Source organism: Tiliqua scincoides, chromosome 8 (genome assembly GCF_035046505.1).
Source record: "Tiliqua scincoides isolate rTilSci1 chromosome 8, rTilSci1.hap2, whole genome shotgun sequence".
Taxonomy (NCBI): Eukaryota; Metazoa; Chordata; class Lepidosauria; order Squamata; family Scincidae; genus Tiliqua; species Tiliqua scincoides.
This window is the reverse complement of record NC_089828.1, coordinates 20,562,276-20,582,073: the sequence shown is the minus strand read 5'-3', so window position 1 is coordinate 20,582,073 and position 19,798 is coordinate 20,562,276. Positions and strand designations below refer to the sequence as shown.

Below are 19,798 nucleotides of genomic sequence, written 5' to 3'. Positions count from 1 at the left end.
AATTATCATAAATATTAAAACAATGTTTTCTATGTTTTGGTCAATCACTCAGAAGTGAAAACTTTTGGCCCATTCCCCACCATCTTCCACCAAGCAGCCACGCTAACAGAGCATGTGTTACATGGAATGGTTTGAAGGAAGGGTGATCAGACAGCCAGCAAAAGCAAAATAAAAATGACTGTTACTTAGCTCCCAGTAGGCGACCCAATCGCCAATGAGTTTCCTCCAACCCACACCAGCTCTTACTGGTGTAAGTCCAAGGAGAGAAAGGGGGTGAGTCTGGGCTAGGAGATGAGGTGAGATCCACTGAGTGTGACCACCACTGAGATCCTCCCCCATGCTACCCACAGCCTGCTGCTACTGCCACGTTACATGCTGTGGCATGGGCCAGGTTCATCACTGGCAGGAACATGGAGCTGCTGGTAATTTGCATGGAGCTGCTGGTAATTTGAACAATCACTGGTTCCAACATGCTCACCGTCCCCCTGCTGACAGTGGGTATGTCTTGGCAACTGTCAAAAAATTGATGGTGCACCTTGACAATTTTAGTGCCTTGTCAGTGTGGCGTGTGATGAAAAAGACTGAAAATCACTGCTTTAAGGTTTTTAAAACTTTTCATGTGTATTAACATAGTAATGGACATTATTTTGTAAATAGCTGAATTTATAGAATATTGTAAGACTTGAAGGATTAGACTGCATCTTGCTAACTAGGAAAACCACACATTTATCTGTAGTTTCTTATCATCTGTTTGTAACAATGTGCCATAGTTTTGTTGTTGTTGTTTTTGCCATGTGCAGTCTTTTGTTGTCCAGGGTACATGAATTGACTTGTGATCCCTTTTTTGATATTGTGATATTGCCCACAGGTGGCTCTTCTGTTAACAACTTATCCTGTCCACAAGTCATTGAAAATGAAAGATTTTTTCTCTTTATTTTAGTTCATGCATTTCAACCTCATTTCTTAACACAACAATTTGTTTCCAGAATGCCTTACAAACAAAATCTATCAAAGTGCATTAAAAAAACAATTCATGAAAGTGGGAGCTAAGCTGCTCTGATCTATTAACTGATTTTTAAGTATGGCCCTTTTGTTTCATTCTGCTGTTCATTCTGCTGTTTCATTACTAGCAAATGGTAATCAGTGTAGAATTACCTCTGAATGCTTTTTGCCGTTCACAGGTAGGTCTGATCCGCATGAACTTGCCCTAATTCTGTTTTAAAATCCCTCTGTACTTGTAACCTTTGTATCATGGTGCACTCGTTTTCACAAGTCCATGTCACTACCCTTTCTGTATCTTCGTCAGCTCCACAATGTAATCAGAACCGCACACAGTATTCAAAATGTGGGCACACTAAGGAGTTCTTTAATAGCATTATGAAGCGCCTTGTGTACTGTTGCAATGAGAAAGTTCTAGCTAACTCTTTTTACACAGCATGGAAGCTTCTTCTAAAGATCTTCTAATGTGTGATATTTTCCTTCATTTACCTTTATGGGTCATGATGTTCTGTAATATAAAAAATTAATATAATTATATGGAAGGAGAAGAAATGCACAAAAAATAACTGCACTTGATACTCTGTTCAGAAGTGTCTTTTCTGAATATAGTACATTTAAGCCCAAGGCTGGCCCATCTATGAGAACAACTGAAGCAGTCACCTCAGGCAGTGGATTGGAGGGGAGTGCCCATCTCTGTCTGCCTACATGCCTCCAGGATTGGAAAAAGAAGAGGGGGACAGAGAGGAAGAGGAAATGTGGATGGGAGAAGTGGTGAGCTAGAATGTTGGAGATTAGGAGGAGCAGAGATTCGTACATCATCAAGTGGGGGCCATCATTTAACATGCCGACTCAGGAGGTCTTAGTCTGGCCCTGTTTAAACCAGCCATGGGCTAAGATTTTAGGAGATGTTTAGACCAGCAGTTCTCAAACTCTCAGCCGCTGCTCTAAACATCTCCTAAATTCTCATGGAGTTTGAGAACCGAGGTGAGTTGTTGCGGGGGAGGGGAGAAGGCAGCAACAATGATCTCAAGGATCACGCTGCTGCCAGGGACAAGGGGATTTGTTTCCAATTACCTACAGCCAGCAGCATTTTCTTAGGGGTCTGGGGAACAGGATTCCACAAGCCTCCAAAAATTTTGAAAATGTTTTTTAAAAACCACTTCCTGTTTTCATTGTGAAACTAGGGCTTTTTTTTTTTTTACTTTTTCAAGACATTTGGAGGCTTGGGGAGCCCTGCAGAGTCCTGATGGGAGCCCTCGGGGGTCTGCAGGCTCCCCGGACCCCCCCCCCCAGAAGCTGCTACTGGCTGTAGGTAAATGAAAAAATGCTTTCCTTGTCCCTGGCAGTAACACAATCCTGGGGATCGTGTTGCTGCCTTCCCTCCCCTTCGCTGTCCTTTAAGGATGCAGGGTTTCCCAGGCTGGTGGGTCGCAACCCACCAGTTTGAGAACCCCTGGTTTAGAGTATTCTTTCCTCAGAAAGGTTTCAAGGCTATAAGGCATGCTGCTCTTCTGCTTTCCCAAAACTACTTGTCGAAAGAACTGGCCTGCAAAGCATGAGAGGAATGTGTAAGGTTAGAAGGCAGGCACATAAACTGTTCAGTTATGATAGTTTCTTGATTTTTGATCCAACTGAATAAATGGTTAGCTCTGGTGGGAGAAGGTGGAAATACCCTAGGTCATAATTAGTCATTCCCATTAATTCATTGCATTACTTTTAAGAAGTTAAACAAGCTTATGTGGTCAAAGTATGTGGAATATTTATGAACTTTCATTATCATCACATCATTACAGTTCTTGTAAACTTCTTTCTCTTTTACAGTGCTATGAGGCTATATTCAGTGCTTAGCTGAATATTGCACTACTGGAAGAATAGCAACACTTGCATTTTATATTTTGTGTTTGAGTTATGCTTTTATATTTAGGCCTTCTAGCAATGCTTCTATATTTTGATTTTTACTAAGGCATTCAGGACAATGTGTGGTACCTACCAAGTCATTGCTATCTTAGTATTCTCCTATACAAGTGGCCCTCATCATCTGCGGGGGTTCTCTTCTCAGGACCCACAGGGATAAGGAAAACTGCGAGTATTTGAAACCCACAGTTTTTACTTCCCCATGCATGGCCTTTGTGAACTTCATGTCTGCCTGCAGCCTCTGCAGGCTTCAGATTGAAGCACCAAGTCATTTAAATATGCCTTTGGTTTTCATAGAAACCTGAAAGTTGCCTTGAAATGACTTCAGGCTTCATTCTGAAGCCCGCAGAGGCCACAAGCAGACGCCACGACCTAGTCCACGGCCTAGGTGGACTCACCTCCAGAGGCTCCAGGTCAGCCCACACTGCAGGTTTGGGAACCCTGCGGATGAAGAAAACCACAGATACTGAGCCCATGGATAATGCGGGCTGCATGTATTCTTTATTGCTTTGGGTTCAGAAGTGTAGGTCCTTGAGCTAAAGCATGACTTCCTGTACAGCCTTAAACTGAGAATTAATGTGTCTCTTCATTCTCACAGTGAAAAAAATTCACACACTGTGTATATGTACCTCTGTAAGTTAAGGATACTGAATACTGTTTTTTAATCATTACATAGGGCAATCCAGAGCAGCCATGATACCTCCAAAGCAACCACGGCAACCAAAGGGGGCTTTGGACGATGCCATTGTATTTGGAGGAATATCTGATCAAGAAATGGTTACCAGCTTACATTCAACACCACCTCCACTGCCAAAGAAAACTATTCTACGAGCTCACACTGAACCGCTTCCAAAAGAATTGCAGAAACAAACCCTTGCAAATAGCCTTTGCGTTATGGCAAACCCCACCTATGACATTGACACCAACTGGGAGGCAAGTAGTGCTTGTTCTTCAGTCAGCTCAGAACGCAAGACAGTGGACAATGAATCAGGAGATTCCTTGGACAGGCCTGCAGAAAAAAGACTGGTCATTGCCTCCTCAGCCAATAACTTTTCCAGCCTCAGTATTAAGGACAAGTGTTCCAATAGCACAGAGTCTCTGTCCAGCGGGCCTGTCATTCGCAGCAAGCATGGCAAGGCTGTCCAGAAACCACAGAGACAAGCACTTTACAGGGGAATTGAAAACAGAGAGGAAGTGGTGAGCAAAATCAGAAGCCTTCACACGGATTCCCTGAAGAAACTCTCTGTCAAATGTGAAGACCTTTTCATGGCTGGACAGAAAGATCAGCTTCGATTTGGGGTAGACAGCTGGTCAGACTTCAGATTAACCAGTGACAGGCCATGCTGTGAGGCAGGTGATGCTGTCTACTACCCAGCTTCATATGCAAAAGATCCACTCAACAACTATGCAGTCAAGGTAGGAGAATAATTCGGCAATAAACATTCCATCAGTTAAGATTAACACCTTGGCTTAAGTTGCATTACTCTGTTATCATTGACTTTGCTTTAGTCTTACTAGCTGGGAAATATGCTGCGTTTTGATTGCTGATCCAAGTAACACTCGCATTCCGATCCTAAGCATTTGCAGCTAGATAATGGAATCATAGCACTAATGTAGGGTCCTGTTCTGGTGCAGATGTTTGTCTCTTGTTCTAAGCATCTCTGAAACAGCAATTTTTAGGATCAGGCTATAAGCCTCATTTCGTACATTATATTCCCCATGACTCCAGAATGGTCCTGGGAAAATGCCCTCCAGTGAGCCTTCTGAAATTTAGTTGAGGAAACAAAACCTAAGAGGGTCTCCTTTTAAAGTGAATTATTTGGCATTGGGTCACTAGCTTTGCTTTTTTTCACCCTTATGACTATTTAAAAAGACCAAAACAAAAACACCATCCCTGTCCTTAAGAAAATAAAAACAAATTGGTTTACAGTTGAGAAAATAAAATTACACAATGACCAGTCAGAAATGGGTTGGATTAAAAATTGTAATTTGATGTAGTCCAGTGGTTCCCAAACTGTGGGTCAGGACCCACCAGTGGGTTGTGACTTAATTTTTGGTGGGTCCTGAAACTGACATGCTGGTAACTGACAAGAAAAATGTATTGAGACCTATGGAAACCAAAATGGAGCAGCACATACACTTGCAAGTAGGTTATCATGCCTTGGTCCTCTGCAAAGGGGAATGAATGCAAGGCCACCAAAATGGTCTCAATCCAGTGAACATGGAACTCAACAAATAGTCCAGAAGGTGGTTCCCCCTCCCAACAGTAAATAGATAAAAACACAGCAGCTACTAAAGTAAAACTTTTTTTTACTCTAGTAAACGTAGGTGAGTCCTGATAGAATGGCATTTTAAAAAGTGGGTCCCGATGCTAAAAAGTTTGGGAACCACTGATGTACGTACTCTCTTGATGTTAGAAGCATATAGGACGTATAATTTCATCAGTATTTCAGTTCCATCCAATCTAAGAGCTGCTATTGGAAGTCACATGGTATAATTCTTGCTGGGCTCTACTATTTCAAATTGCTGGTAGAAGAACAAATGCTTGAAGGTGTTGTCTTATTTTTTTAAAAACTGAACTTCATGTATATTCACAAAGCCAAACCAGCAATGAAGCATGATGAGACTACCAGGCAGTGGATTGGGGAGGTAGCACTCGGCTTTTGCTGGCCACCACACCACACTTATGCTACTCTGCCCCTTAATTGGCAGCTGCTGTAGCCACTGCTTTTGCTTTAGCTCTTCCTCTTCCCATACTTGCTCCTACCCTGCCTTTGAAAACACAGAGCAAGTGAAACAGGATTGCAACAACAGAGGAGTAAATGGTGAGCTAGAGAAAAGATGTGCCCAGACATCACCATGACATGCTCAGCACATCAAAGGGCTGCTCTGCACCAGACAGTAGTCAAGGGTTTGATCCAATCCATATATGCTGTCCAAATTTCTGTTCAGACCATACAATTAGTCCCCACTACCTATACGAACCTACATCTAACCTAAATGGGTCTCACTGGAAACAGAAAATCAGCCTCCAGTACTGTATGAATAGGAATATTGCAATGCTTCAGCCACTCCAAGAAAGCAATTTGCTAAGCAACCGTTTAGTTTAATTATACAAATACATTTATTCTACCATAACACTTGTTCTAAACTGAGTCCTACAGTATCAGACAACAAATTTTTGTACACTTAATTGAGAAATGAAAATCTGTTAAACTAAACTAAGTCTAAATGAAAGTGCTAATTTTACTCTCTGGATTTCACCTATTATATAAAATCATGTTTAATGTACGTATACATTGAACCAAAAATTTAAGTACCCAATTTACTGAGTTCAAAAAGTATCCCAAATTGCTGTCAATCCATAACTTGGGACTGCCTAATAGATTTAAACATATTCATGAGCATGTCATATACAAAGGAATCCTTGAAGATTTAAGAATTATACGCCATGGGCCACATGTTCAGCAGGTGCAGCTGCATTGATTTATTTTTATGGCAGGCAGCCCAGCTAAGCTAATTGAAGGCACAACTCTCATTTACTCTCGTTCTCACCAAGTTTAATTGATCTTGGGGAACTGATAGTGTAATTTTTCTTTAACTTATCATCATCTCTTTGTAGAAATAAAAATGAACCATAGATTAGTTTTAACACCATTTCCAAATATTATACATTGATGTCCTGTCACAACACACAAAAACCATTCCACCCAGTGGATTATGACTTGTACATGAATACAGTGGCATCGCTAGGGGGGTGCGGGCCACACCAGGTGACGCGCATGGGGGGGGTGATGTGCACTGGGGGATGACATGCTAAAATTGCAGTGGTTAGGAGTAACCCCATCATGTTATATACTGTTGGATGCGGAATTCCAAGCAGAATGTGATGCAAAAAACCAGACTGAAATATCTCCTTTCTATCAAAAGATATGGCCAAAAACCCAGAGAATAAAAAATGCACGGATCCCTATGGAAAGTGAAACTGAGCATTATCACGTGTTTACTCGCAAGTAGGTGAACTTGCTTAGTCCATCAGAAAGGGCAGGCTGAGAGAAATTCAATGACACCAGAATGGTCCTGGTCCAATGAAGGCAACCCCCAAAAACACCTGAGAAGGAAGTCTCTCCCTCCAAGCAGACAAATGCATTCAGCCCTATGGAAAGCGAAACTAAGCCTCATGGTTGCATTTACTTGTGAGTAAGCAAACGTGCCTTGGCTGGTGGTCAGGCCAGGCAAAGGGGAATGTGAAGCCACCAGAATTAGTCCTGATCTGATAGAACTGGAGCTCAACAAATGCTCCAGAAGGCAGCCTCCCCCCCCCCCCACTAAAAAGGACCAAAACAGAGGCTTCAGCTGATCAGGTGAACTGTTTTGAGACTTGCAAAACCAGGTGGATCTTGACAGTGATCTGGTTTAAACAGAAGTTCTTAAATTGAACTGGGCACAGGGTAGGGCTGAAAACCTTACTGATTTTGGAGGGGGAGTGTTATTGCAAGCAGGCTACAGAGGAAACTCACTTGGTGGAACAGGGTTGACTTCTGCTTATTTAATTATTTGTTTTACTTTAATTATTTATACTTATTTATTTTAATTTGCCTGATGATGTCACTTCCACCATGACCTCACTTCTGGTGGGTCTTGGACAAATTGTCATTCTAAAAAGTGGGTCCCAGTGCTAAAAGTTTGAGAATTACTGCAATAAGGTGTTAGTAAGTTGACACCCTATGGGTGGGGGGGGGGTGACACCACTAGTGACCAAAATCACTAAAATCATAATTTGGAACAATAATACCATCATGTTATATATCAATCAATGCGTAATTTCATGCAGAATGTGTTCTATCTTTGTTCTACCAAAAGGTACAGCCAAAAAACCAATGGGGGCAGACTGATGGTACATCACCACCTGGGGTGTTGCCCCACCCACTGCACGGGGGGGGGGTGATGCGCTGGCATTCTGCACCGGGTGACGCGAACCGTAGCGACGCCACTGCATGAATATTGGGTTTGTTATGGTTAGGTACAATAACTAAGCTTTCTTAAGTGTGGTAGAACTAAAGTTCAATGGTATCGTATTCTGTTTTGCTAAGATAGGTCAAATGGTAAGATGGTATAGGTAAGCAGCTAGAGCTTATCTCTTACCTCTTTTCCAGACAGAAAAGCTCAGCAAACACTGTGAAAATTACTTAGTGAACTGGATTAACTTTAAAAATATAGTTACTCCTCAAGATACACAAAATTAAGGGCTATTGGCTTGTTTGTAGCTACAAGTTACATAAGTATTTTTGAGAGCCAGTGTGGTGTACTGGTTTAGAGGATTTGGCTTCAAATTACCCCCTGGGTTGTGAAGATCACTGAGTGATCTTGAGCCAGTCATCTTCTCTTAGGCTAACCTACCTCACAGGATTATTTGTAAGGATTTATAGAGGGGATCCATGTACCCCTAGCTTCATGAAGAAAGAGTGGAAAGTAAATGTTCATGATAACTAAATTTAAATCAGCAGGTCTGTGTCTATTCTCATTCATTCTTAACCTCTGCATTCCAGTATTAAGGGGGGTAATAGAGATGCAGAAACAAAGGGGCCTATGGGATGTTGCAGGCACTCTAGACATTCTTACTAACTCAGGCATTGCACCTTCAGGCAGCCCCTTCACTTCCCCAGTTTTTCATGATGACCAAAAGTTTTGATGGTTGGGAATACCCCCAGAAATAATTGTGTGAATTATCCCTATCTTTAGACAGAGGGTAGCTATGTATAATAATTTGATTAATCATCTATAACTTATGTATGGTAAAATTCTCCTCGATACAAACAGTCAAGTGAGGGAGGGTAATTTGATCACGTGTGTGTTCAGAGGAACTGAAATGTATTTGGGTTTGTAACACTGAAAGATGACTTGAAGCTAGATTTGGCTGCTTAGAATTTAAAGGATTCCCTCAGAATTTAAAGAATTTTGAATTCAGGCTGAAGTGTGAATTTAAATCCAGATTTAGTTTGTACTACACAATGCTGTGTTTGCTTTAGGCTGCAATCCTATACATACTTACCTGAGAGTAAGTTTCATGAAACTCAGTGGAGCTTACTTTTGAGTAGTCACACCTAGTATTGCACTGCTAATTTCCTGATGGATTGGGGGGCGAAATGGAGGGGTTAGTAATGAGATTAGGAACCGTTTCAGATTTTTGACTGCCTCAAAGTTCAGAAGTGTGTCCATTAGAAATAGAATTAAAAAGGAAACTCTTTTTTTGTTCTTCCATTACACCAATATCAGTTTGTAGCATTACAGAAAAATGATACTGAACAGCTCAGGTAGTTTTTGATGCTATGGCATGTTGCTGCCTTACACAAAAGCACAATTTTCACAGTGTGGCATGGAAGCCTGTAATGTGAGACAGACATCTTGTACTTGGCATAACTTGTTTTCCCCAAATCCTGTTTCAGTTCTTTTTCCTGATCAGTCATTGTGCTTTGCTGTTTTGCTAGTGTGCCACAGTGCAGAAATTCATGTAGGTGGGATTGTTGTAATCAACAGTCCAGGCTATTCAAAGTGAAAGTCCAGGCTATTTCAGTCCAAGTGAAAATAATTTGCAGCTTTTCCAGAAGATGGTCAGGCATGGGTTTTTGCTAATCCTAAGAGACGAGATCTTTGCAAGAGAAGCAACCACATAAAATGATACAAGCTGTTACTGTAACATGCATTCTTCTTCAGCGTGCATGAGGTGAGCAGGATCACGGTGGCAAGCCTTATTCCCTACCTATGCCTGTTCAACACAGGGTATGAATGGGCCATACCTTTGTACTGTATAAGTGCCTTTACATCCACACAGTCAGGGTCCTTGCTTTTTAAAAAATTCTTCTTCATGATTGATTTGGTCAATGAATTGCTCACCAAATGTGTCTGAAAACCTGGCTTTAAGGGGCTGTAACAGAGTAGATGGGCAAGTGCCAAACTTATCTTCATATCTATTTTGTTCTGCATTTCATTCCCTTGGCCCCTGCTTTGTCCTATCTTCTTCTTTGATCACCTGCTCCCTTTACCCTCAGACCTTTGTCCTGTCATCTGTGTTTCCCTTGCCCTTGCTTTCTCTTCTGTTTCCCAAGTCCCCCAGCTAGTCCTGGTCAGTTTTCCTTCCCTTATGCTTCTTTCATTCCTCATTTGGTATTTATTTGTATGCTGCCTTTCAGGCAGAGGCCTCCCAAAGCAGTTTACATGTAATTAAAAACAATAGTTATCATTACTGTAGTAAACTGCACAGATACATTTTAAGACTATACTGCAAACATTTTGAAGCAGAACTTTGAAACCTTTCGTTTTAGCTTCCCAAGTCTGTTCTGGTTACTTTGAATGACAGCAAAACTCATTAAATTGCATGAGACATGGTGGGAAAATTCCTATCTCTAAAGTAGGTTTTCTTAAAGATACTGGAGGTGTTCAAGTCTCCTGTTTCCTTGCTCTCAGGTTGCCAAGGTAGCAGCAATTCAAAGTGCACTAATGACTTTGCATTCTCTCATTTAAAACTGATCCTTGTACTGTTTTCTTCTTTCACTTTTTAGATTTGCAAGAGCAAAGCTAAAGAATCCCAACAGTATTACCACAGTCTGGCCGTCCGCCAGAGCTTGGCTATCCACTTTAACATACAGCAGGACTGTGGTCATTTCCTAGCTGATGTGCCTGTTCGACTTCTTCCATGGGAAGATCCCAGTTCACCTGAAGAAGAGGAAGGGGAGCAGGAGGAAGAGGAGCAGGTAAACAAAGAGAACCCCAGTACAGCAAACGTTTCACAGAATGACAATTCAAGTTTGCAAGGAACCATCACTAAGCAGCGCAGCAGAGTTGTAGTTATCACCCGAGAGGTTCCCTACCTGACAGTGGCAGACTTTGTGCGAGATTCTTCAGACCGTCACGCAAGGAGCCCAGATTTGTATGAAAGACAGGTGTGCCTCTTGCTCTTGCAGTTGTGTTCTGGTCTAGCGCACCTGAAGCCCTACCACATTACACATTGTGATCTGCGCTTGGAGAACCTTTTGCTAGTGGACTACAAGCCAGGGGGAAGCCTTCTGAACTATGAGCCTGTGGAGCCCAATCCCAATGCTGCTTGCCCTGCCAGGCTTATAGTGAGCAATTTCTCTCAAGCCAAGCAGAAGAGCCACATGGTGGATCTGGAAGTTCTCAGGGACCAGTCTCGTCTTGCACCAGAGATAATCACAGCGACACAGTATAAGAAATGTGATGAGTTTCAGACTGGTATCCTCATTTACGAAATGTTGCACCTACCCAATCCCTTTGATGAAAATCCAGAGCTGAAGGAGAAAGAGTATACCCGTGCTGATCTGCCCAAGATCCCTTGTCGCTCACTGTATTCCTTGGGGCTTCAGCAGCTTGCCAACTGCTTGCTAAATCCCAACCCATCTGAGAGGATCCTCATATCTGAGGCTAAGGGAGTCCTTCAGTGTTTGCTTTGGGGGCCCCGGGAGGATTTGTTTCAGACTCTCAATGCCTCTACCAGACTGGCACAAAGAGAGACTGTGCTCCAGAACTGGCTGGACATCAAACGGACGCTGCTAATGATCAAGTTTGCTGAAAAATCTTTGGACAGGGAATGTAAAGTCAGCCTTGAAGACTGGCTTTGTTGTCAGTATCTGGCATTTGCCACTACAGACTCACTTGATTGCATAGTGAAAATCATGCAGCAACGCTAGTTAGTAGGAGTTAGTTTCACTTGGACACACTCCAGTTCTGTCTCCAGCCTGAGGCGAATGCTGTACACAAGTACTAAAATTCTAACCTAAGGCTGAAGGTCACCAGCACTGAGCAAACAGATCTTGGTAGGAAACTCTCTGTCCTGTCTCAGGGGTAAGGGAGAACTTGTTCTGGTCTGAGGCCCATCATCTACTATAGCTGGTTGAGTGACTGAACAAAAATGTGGCAATTTAATACAGAAACCACTCTTTCTGAAGAACGCCCTTTAGAGGCATGCCTGTCCCTTGTGTGTGAATTATGACCTGAAGATGGCAGCATCCAGTAATGTCTGCAAACAAATGAAAGGAAGTTAGTCATGAATGAGCAACCAAAATGTAAACCACTGTTCACAAGGCATAGCCTATGACCCATTTCCCATGAAAGACTTTGTCAATCTAGCCCTATCCCAGAGAATGACTCAGCCAGCTATTGCAGTCCCAGTTCCTTCAGCAGCAGTTGTGATTGGTTTCTGCCCAAAGAGACAGCAGTAACAGACCTGTGAGATAATAAACTACTATATTATTAACAAGTTGCCCTTTTTTGTGACACCTGCTGAGAGGCAAAGTACACATTACTTGCACTACCCCAGCTTTTGTTCAGCAGTCTTAGGAGGCTGATCAAAGCAGCAGCAGGGGTGGGGGGTACTTAACCCTTTCTCTACTGGTCATTTTTTGATTCAGCTGTGCCCTCCCCAACTGCTTTCCTCCACAGCGTTTCAGTTGCATATTTATCCATGCAGTTTGTAGATTGCCCCTGTCTTTGTCCTTGTTGACCCTGACTGCTGACTAATCTGCAGCAGTCATCCAATATTTCCAATCAGAGCAAAAGGTATATATCTTTCTCTGACACAGTGGTTCTTCTAGGAATAATTGATAGGCTGTTAATTACAAAAGAATCAACCAAGAGCAGTATCGGAGCCTGAGAGCAAATGAAGCAAACAAAGATGAGAAGGAGTTATTCTCTTGGCCTATCAGGCTGGCATACATCCTAAATAATGGGTAAAAATATCAACCTGTTGTGCATGTAGTCTTGGCTTCCTTGGCCAAGCATGGCATGTTGGAAAACAAGATGGCAGCTAACTATGATAGGAGGGGACAAAGTGGCTTAGTGCTCATCTTTGTGTAACGAATAAAGCTATGCAGGCGGTGGTGGCTTCACTACAGATGTGGTTCTCATGGGGGATAGGAAAGCAAGGGAGCAGAATATGCTATGCAGTTACTGTGAGAGCAGTTACATGTGACAGCCACAACTAATACTATAGTGTCCTGTTTAGTTTTCCCTACTGTACTATTTGGCTACACAGCTGCTATCAGTAACCAGTGTTCTGATATTTGTAGTTGTAACTGCCAATATCCTACAATGCTATGTCTGTCAACATCACTTTATTGATTCTGAAGGACCTACTGAATACAAAGGTGACATTAAGTAAACAAGCTCGACTGCTTGAAAGAGTGTTTGGCCTCTAGACCCTGTTGCTGTCTTCCTTCCCTGACACAGTGGCCTTTTCTGGTGGAGAAGGTACTACAGATATATTATACCTGATCTCTCTGCTTAGTATTTGTTAGGCCTTTTTGAATAGCTCTGGGCTGTGTTGTAGCCTAGTATTGAATTCCCACAGCTGGGGATGGTTGTTGGAATGTGGACAGCTCTTGTGTTGAGCCTTTGCTCCTCCTCCTATGGATATATGTGCAATTTTTGGATGTATTATATGAAAAGCTGTGTTAGTGTTTACGTTGCATAACTGACTTCACCATATGCTAGACCTCCCCTCTTTCCTTTCATGGCACATAGATGCACAAAGTTATGTGTGCTCTTTCTCTGGATGGTATTTCTTTCCTTTTATTGTTAAGCTGTGACTAATCTGTCTTCTTTAGCCTTGGAGACAAATGGCCACTTTGTACGGCTTATGCACATTTGGACCAGAAACTGAAAAGCAATCCTGTAAGGAACAAAGGTTGGTAAAGTCAGTTCTGTGCTCTTGGTACAGGGTGCAGATTTCTCACTGATCCCAATCCTATAGTTCATAAAAACCTACATCTCTTATGCAAGTCATGCATAGGACATGTAGCTAACGTTTTAAAAATGCTCTGAATTTCTCTGCTGCAATATCCATTGGTTTCTGAACAAGAATTGGACAAGGTTATGGATAGTATGTGTTGATGTATTGTTTGTACATGAGTACCTGTACTGGCACATAGAGCAAAGAGCACGAAGCCTAGAATGTGAGGCTTAGTTAGTTTCAATGTCACCCCTTGAAAGAGGCATTCTTTATAGAACTTGCATAAACATGACAGTCAGCCCGCATCTTACACATGACTGATTTGCACAAATTCAAGTATACGTGCTCGCCATCCCCATCAAAGACAGTGCATAAACAATGCAAACGATGCATGCCCAAATCATCTCAGTTCCCACATGTCTCTCATACTGAAATTTTAATCCTTAAAGATACTGTATGTATTTGTTGGATTTAACGGACTTCTGACTACATGTGATTTTGGCTTTGCATGCCAACCAAGAATGCAACTTTCTCGTAAGATGCGGGCCAACTGTAGATGCAACTCTGCTTCACACAAACATTCATACCTGCCTGAGTGCCTCTTGCTTATAACCAGCCGCTTTCTGCCCTTCACACTGCATAGGAGGCAGTGCTTCTCATTTTATGAATGCTTTTACCTAATACCCGCATGAACATAAGTTCTCGCTTAACCAGCATGCTATTTGAGCAGCACATGGACTACTGACTACAGCAGTAGGCACATTCCTTTTACATCACCTGGTATATTTGTGTGTATAAAGACACATGCTTTGTACCACTTTCATGTAGACATGCAAAGTAGACTGTTGAATGTTTTACAACCATATGTATCTGATGCAGCAGATCCCAAGATTTTGTGGTCGTCGAGAGACCGCTCCAGTTTCATTTTTGTATTTTGATAGTAATTTGAGCCAGTGTAAGCATTCTACACTCCAGGCAAGCATGGATATATTCTCACTGCCATCTCCTTATTACATAGAATTGGGGAACCTTGCTAATGGAGGAGGGTGATATGATTGCTGTGTAACCGTGCATAGAAAAGAGAGCGGGACGCAATCTGGTCAGAGCTTCCATTCTTGGTAGCGCCTGGGGCTACCTTTGTAAATATCCTAGAGAAGCCGCATTCATTTGTTGAGCACCTGCCGTTTTAGTAATGAGCTGCAGCAAGTAGATACCCGAGTAAGAAACTGGGACAAATTAATATTACAACATAATTTCTAAACAAGAGAAAAATCCTTGTGGCCCTCATAATTGGCTGCTACAAACATCAAGAATGGAACCTTAACAACACAGACACACACAAAGTTTGCTTTTTAAAATAATTCAGCATTTTTATTAGAGCCCACCACAGTTCAAAGAATTGTGATTCTCAAATAGCCGTACTGATTGTAAATGTATATTTTTCTATATACATATATATTTACTGATTTTAAATATATATTTTCCAGAAAGCCACCATTCAACTTATTTTAGCACAGCATCATCAAGTTTCCTGATGAAGCTCTTTGAAATTCAGTTGTTTTCAGGAATTCTACTGTGTACTACTTGGAGCTTTTAATGGTGTTCATCTTTTCTGGAGAGGAAACCTGGGTGAATGATAAATTGCACTAACAGTGCCTTGTCACGGAATTGGAACTCTTGGGGAGAAGATTCCGCAGTAAGAATCACCTCTGCTAGCTGTCAGCTTACTGAATAATACTGCCCATATTAAACAAACAAAAAAGATTAAGGCTGCAATCCTAACCACACTTTCCTGAGAGTAAGCTCCATTGAACAAAATAGGACTTACTTCTGAGTAGACCTGGTTAGGATTGTACCCCTAAGGCTGCAATCCTGTACACACTTACCTGGGGGTAAGTCCTATTAACATCTGTTGGATTTTTGAGGAGAGATGCATAGGGTTGCACTGTAAGAAAATTATGCATTTCACTTGAAGCGAAGTTGAGACATTTAACCAGAAGTACACTGCATGATGGCTCAGATCATGACCTCCTCTGATATAATTGGAAAGCTGAAATAAAACAAAACCAGCTGGTGGTAGATTTCAAATCTACAACTTATGTAGAATAAGAAAAAGGGCATTTTGAAGCAATGGTCTAGTCCAGGGGTGCCCAAACCCCGGCCCGGGGGCCACTTGCGGCCCTCAGGGGCTCTCAATCAGGCCCTCAGGGAGCCCTCAGTCTCCAATGAGTCTCTGGCCCTCCAGAGACTTTTTGGAGCCCATGCTGGCCCAACGCAACTGCTGTCAGCAAGAGGACGACTGTTCGACTTCTCACTTGAGCTGTGGGACGAGGGCTCCCTCCACTGCTTGCTGTTTCACGGCTGTGATGCAGCAGTGGCAGTGAAGGAAAGGCTGGCCTTGCTTTGCACAAGGCCTTTTATAGGCCTTGAGCTACTGCAAGACCTTCATTCATCCATATAAGTTCCATCCCTAATATATTCATTTATGTAAATTTATTCAAATTTGAAATGTAAATTAGTTCGGCCCCTGGATACAGTGTCAGAGAGATGATGTGGCCCTCCTGCCAAAAAGTTTGGACACCCCTGGTCTAGTCAGTGCAGAATTTAGATTGGCTGTTGTGTTCTTTTCCAGTCTCCAACTTGATGAAGAAGACAGATGGTGGGCAAAGACCTCATGCAAGCTGTGTTACAAATACCAAGGTGGGAGAAAGTACTCCACCCAGTGCACTGGTAGAACATATGGAAAGCAAGAACATTGGAGCGAGTATTCCAAGCAAAAATAAAGGTGAAGCGTCCTGTAGTATTAGAACACAGATCTTAACACATCAGTAACGGAACATGCAACTTGGAATTTGTTGTAGTTAATGGAAAGCCCAGCTATGAAGGTAGTCTTACAGGCAGTAACCACCTTATTAAATATTCTACCCAACCTTCTTAGCTGCTAGTGTTGTCTCAGATGTTGAAATTCATTTGTTGAATTTTGGCTGAAGATAAACAAGAAACTTCTATGTTCAAGATAGTCATCAGGAGTAAAATGATTCATTGGCTCAAGCTCACTACTTATTTCGGCTCTCTTAATTTCCTTTTGCAGATCTCAGTTTTGCACATTCAGGCCAGGAAATGTTGGATGAATGTTTCATTTGGGGTGCTTGTCTTAATGCATCCAAACTGTTTTTATTGTAACTTGAAAATAAGATCTGGTCACATTTCCTATCCCAAAAAAGTTGAATTTTGCCTTTGGGAGAGGTTCATAAAGGGACAGAGGAGCCCATTAAAGCACCACTGAACTCTTCACCCCTTGTGCTGATGACAGCTTTTTTTTTTTCTTGCAATGTAGTAAATGGAGATTATAGCCTACCTCATGGCTTCATTACTTGTACAGTGATTTGAGGCTCATGGTGTTACCTTCACTAAGATTATTGAAATCCCAGACCATCCAAAGTAAATAAACTACTTCTGATTCCTATCAAGCAGCTCTCTAGTTAAGAAGGGAAACATTGAAGTAATTTAGTAAGATATATATAACAAGCTCCAAACCAGGTTCAGACAAAACCCTGATCCTGCAGTGTTCACTTTATATATAAAAACTTAATTATTTTTAATACTAAAGTCAATTCTCAACATTCCATCACATTCCAGACTGACCAAGAAACAGAACCCAGGCTGGGGTTATCTAAAAGCAGGCTGGACTCTTGATTTTGAACATATGAAATTAGTCCTGTATCTAATCAGACTACTGGTACACTTAGCTCAGTATTATCTACACTGACTAGCAGGATTTCAAGCAGGAGTCTTTTCCAGCCCTACCTAGAGATGTCAGAGAGTGACAAATTATGCACACAAGCATGTGCCCTACTGCTGAGCTTCAGCTCCAACCTGAGATCACCAGAGGTATGAAGCCACCTCAACGGTGTCCCCAAGTTCACTTGTTCTTCATATAAATGAATGGCAGCCATTTACTTCTATGGAGCAAGGCAAAAGTGCTGCATTTGGGGACAGTGTTGTGGTGGGACCACAACTGACCCACCCTTTTTAATGAAGAGTTTGCCTGCTGTGCTCTTCCATTTCAGTGCTCCTTGCGATTTACAAGAACCCAATCAGACACACACAGTGCCCTTCACAAATTTTTGTTTGCCCTTTCTTATAAATACAGGAATTTTACTAGAGAAATTCTGAAACATGCACTGCTAAGATTTCTTCAGTTGTTAAACGTCTCTCTTATCAGTACCTATACCTAGCAGGGTTTTTCTTGGGGGGGGGGGCAGGACTGAAGCAGCATAATTGAATTTCTAGTTAGAGGATTGCTTAAACATTTATAACCCAAAATTAGAAGTCAGTGAACCTAGAGAATCCCATCATGCAACCTGATTCTTACAAAGTCAGGTGTGCCCATTGATTTAGGCCCAAATCCTAACCAACTTTTCAGCACTAGCATAGCTGTGCCATTGGGACGTGCCACCCATCCTGCAGTTGGGTGGCACTCACAGAGGCCTCCTCAAGGTAAGAGAAAGTTTGTTCCCTTACCTCAGAGCTGCATTGCCCTTATGTCAATGCTGGAAACTGGGTTAGGATTGCGCCCTTAGTTGGTGAACATTGCCTAGGATTGCAGCCTTTATGCTTGAAGACTAATTGAAAACTGTTTCAAAAACACCTAAAGAAACCTCCACAGAAAAGTATTTGCTACTCCATCCAATGTCTGGTTGGAAAGCCTTTGACTGAGAGGCAAACAATTTAGTTGAAGCAAGGAAGAACAGATGGTGGCTCACGCAACTGCCAGCTCACTTGTACCTGAGCGTTTTCTCCTGTTGATACCCACTTCCAACTCCTCGATTGTCTCTCTAATCTGGAAAAGACTGAAATATTTTCATAGGGAATAAACTTGTGTGCATCCATATTTTTATAACTGAATTTTACTGAACAACAAAACACAATCCACATTCCCCTTTCCTGTTTATGCTCTCTGTGTGTATATTATATATCACGTATAATATATATACTGTTCGCTTGAATTTTAAAAATTCATAAAGTAGACACCTGTCTGAAATGTCCTTTCAGGTGTCCAATTATTTAATCGGAACACAAGTCAGGCTTTGAAAGTTTTATAGCTTTCATATGGTGTGATGTTTTCTTTGGGATTTAATTATGCTAAGCGTTGTAAGTGTGTGGAAGGGATCCCTTTGTTTTCATTCAAAGGATAAACTTTTTTAAAAGTTGCAGGTCCCAGCGCAGGTGCCATTTTAATGCTATCTCCTTACAAATGCCGCGAGGTGGGGATTTTTTCTTTATACAGCTCCATCTCTCTTGGGTAGGTTTTGTGTTTGGAGTTCACTGCATTGCTGTATCCGATGCTTCATATCTATATTTACACATTTTTATAGATATAACTCCTGGCCTTCCTTTGTGATTGGAGGGCAATTACATCCCGGTTTGCTGTGGTACTTTGCTGTGTACTCTGTGGCATCCATGTAACTGTGTAAATAAAGTAGTTTTATTACACTGAAACTACAGGTTTGCATCTTCAGTCTTTTCCTGTGACATTGCTGTACTGGGAATTCTCTGACAATAAAGCTGCTGAATGTGAGGTTTTTGTGGATACTTCCAGACATGAGATTGTCACACAATATTCAAGCTGTAGTTACAGTTAACTCACTGCATTTTCCCCATGGTTAAATAATACATCTGTTAATGGGAAAATCCCCATTCAGGAAGAAGTAGTACAAGAATGCAGTTGTGGACAGTAGTCAGCAGTAGTATTCTGCCTTTTTGGAGAAGCCCATGTCCAAATTCAACAAGAGAAATGAAAAGGGTAAAGGGATCCATATGCTGGGTCTCCAGTATGCACTGTGTGTTGCCATGTGGAATGAACAGTGCAGTCCCATAGGTCACTGCAATCAGGAAAGCAACAACTGACTGGCATTACAAAGAACCCACAGGGGAGTCCCCTGTGTTACCGCAAATGCAGATTTTCTTCTGCTGTAATCTTAACACCCAACTCTTCTAGATGTGAATTTTCATCATCGCCTTTTGGCCTCAGGCTCCCTTTCCTTCCGGGGTGTCTTTGGCATTTTCAGTTCCAAATCGGATGGGAAGCTGTTTCTTTGCCATGATTTTTGTTGTTTTGCAAGCAGGCTATCAGTTTGC

At 41.9% G+C, this 19,798-nt stretch overlaps 1 protein-coding gene across 5 annotated transcripts in view; it reads left to right on the top strand.

Moving 5' to 3' along the window:
- The window catches only part of PEAK1 (pseudopodium enriched atypical kinase 1), a 99,476-nt gene extending 80,317 nt beyond the window's left edge, over positions 1-19,159 (top strand). For all 5 annotated transcript variants that reach the window (XM_066635149.1, XM_066635150.1, XM_066635151.1 and 2 more), the window contains 2 exons: positions 3,590-4,329; positions 10,473-19,159. In XM_066635149.1, the coding sequence (XP_066491246.1) occupies positions 3,590-4,329; positions 10,473-11,618 (1,886 nt within the window). In that variant the 3' untranslated portion in view covers positions 11,619-19,159. The remainder of the gene's footprint in view (positions 1-3,589; positions 4,330-10,472) is intronic.
- Positions 19,160-19,798: the final 639 nt, after the last annotated feature.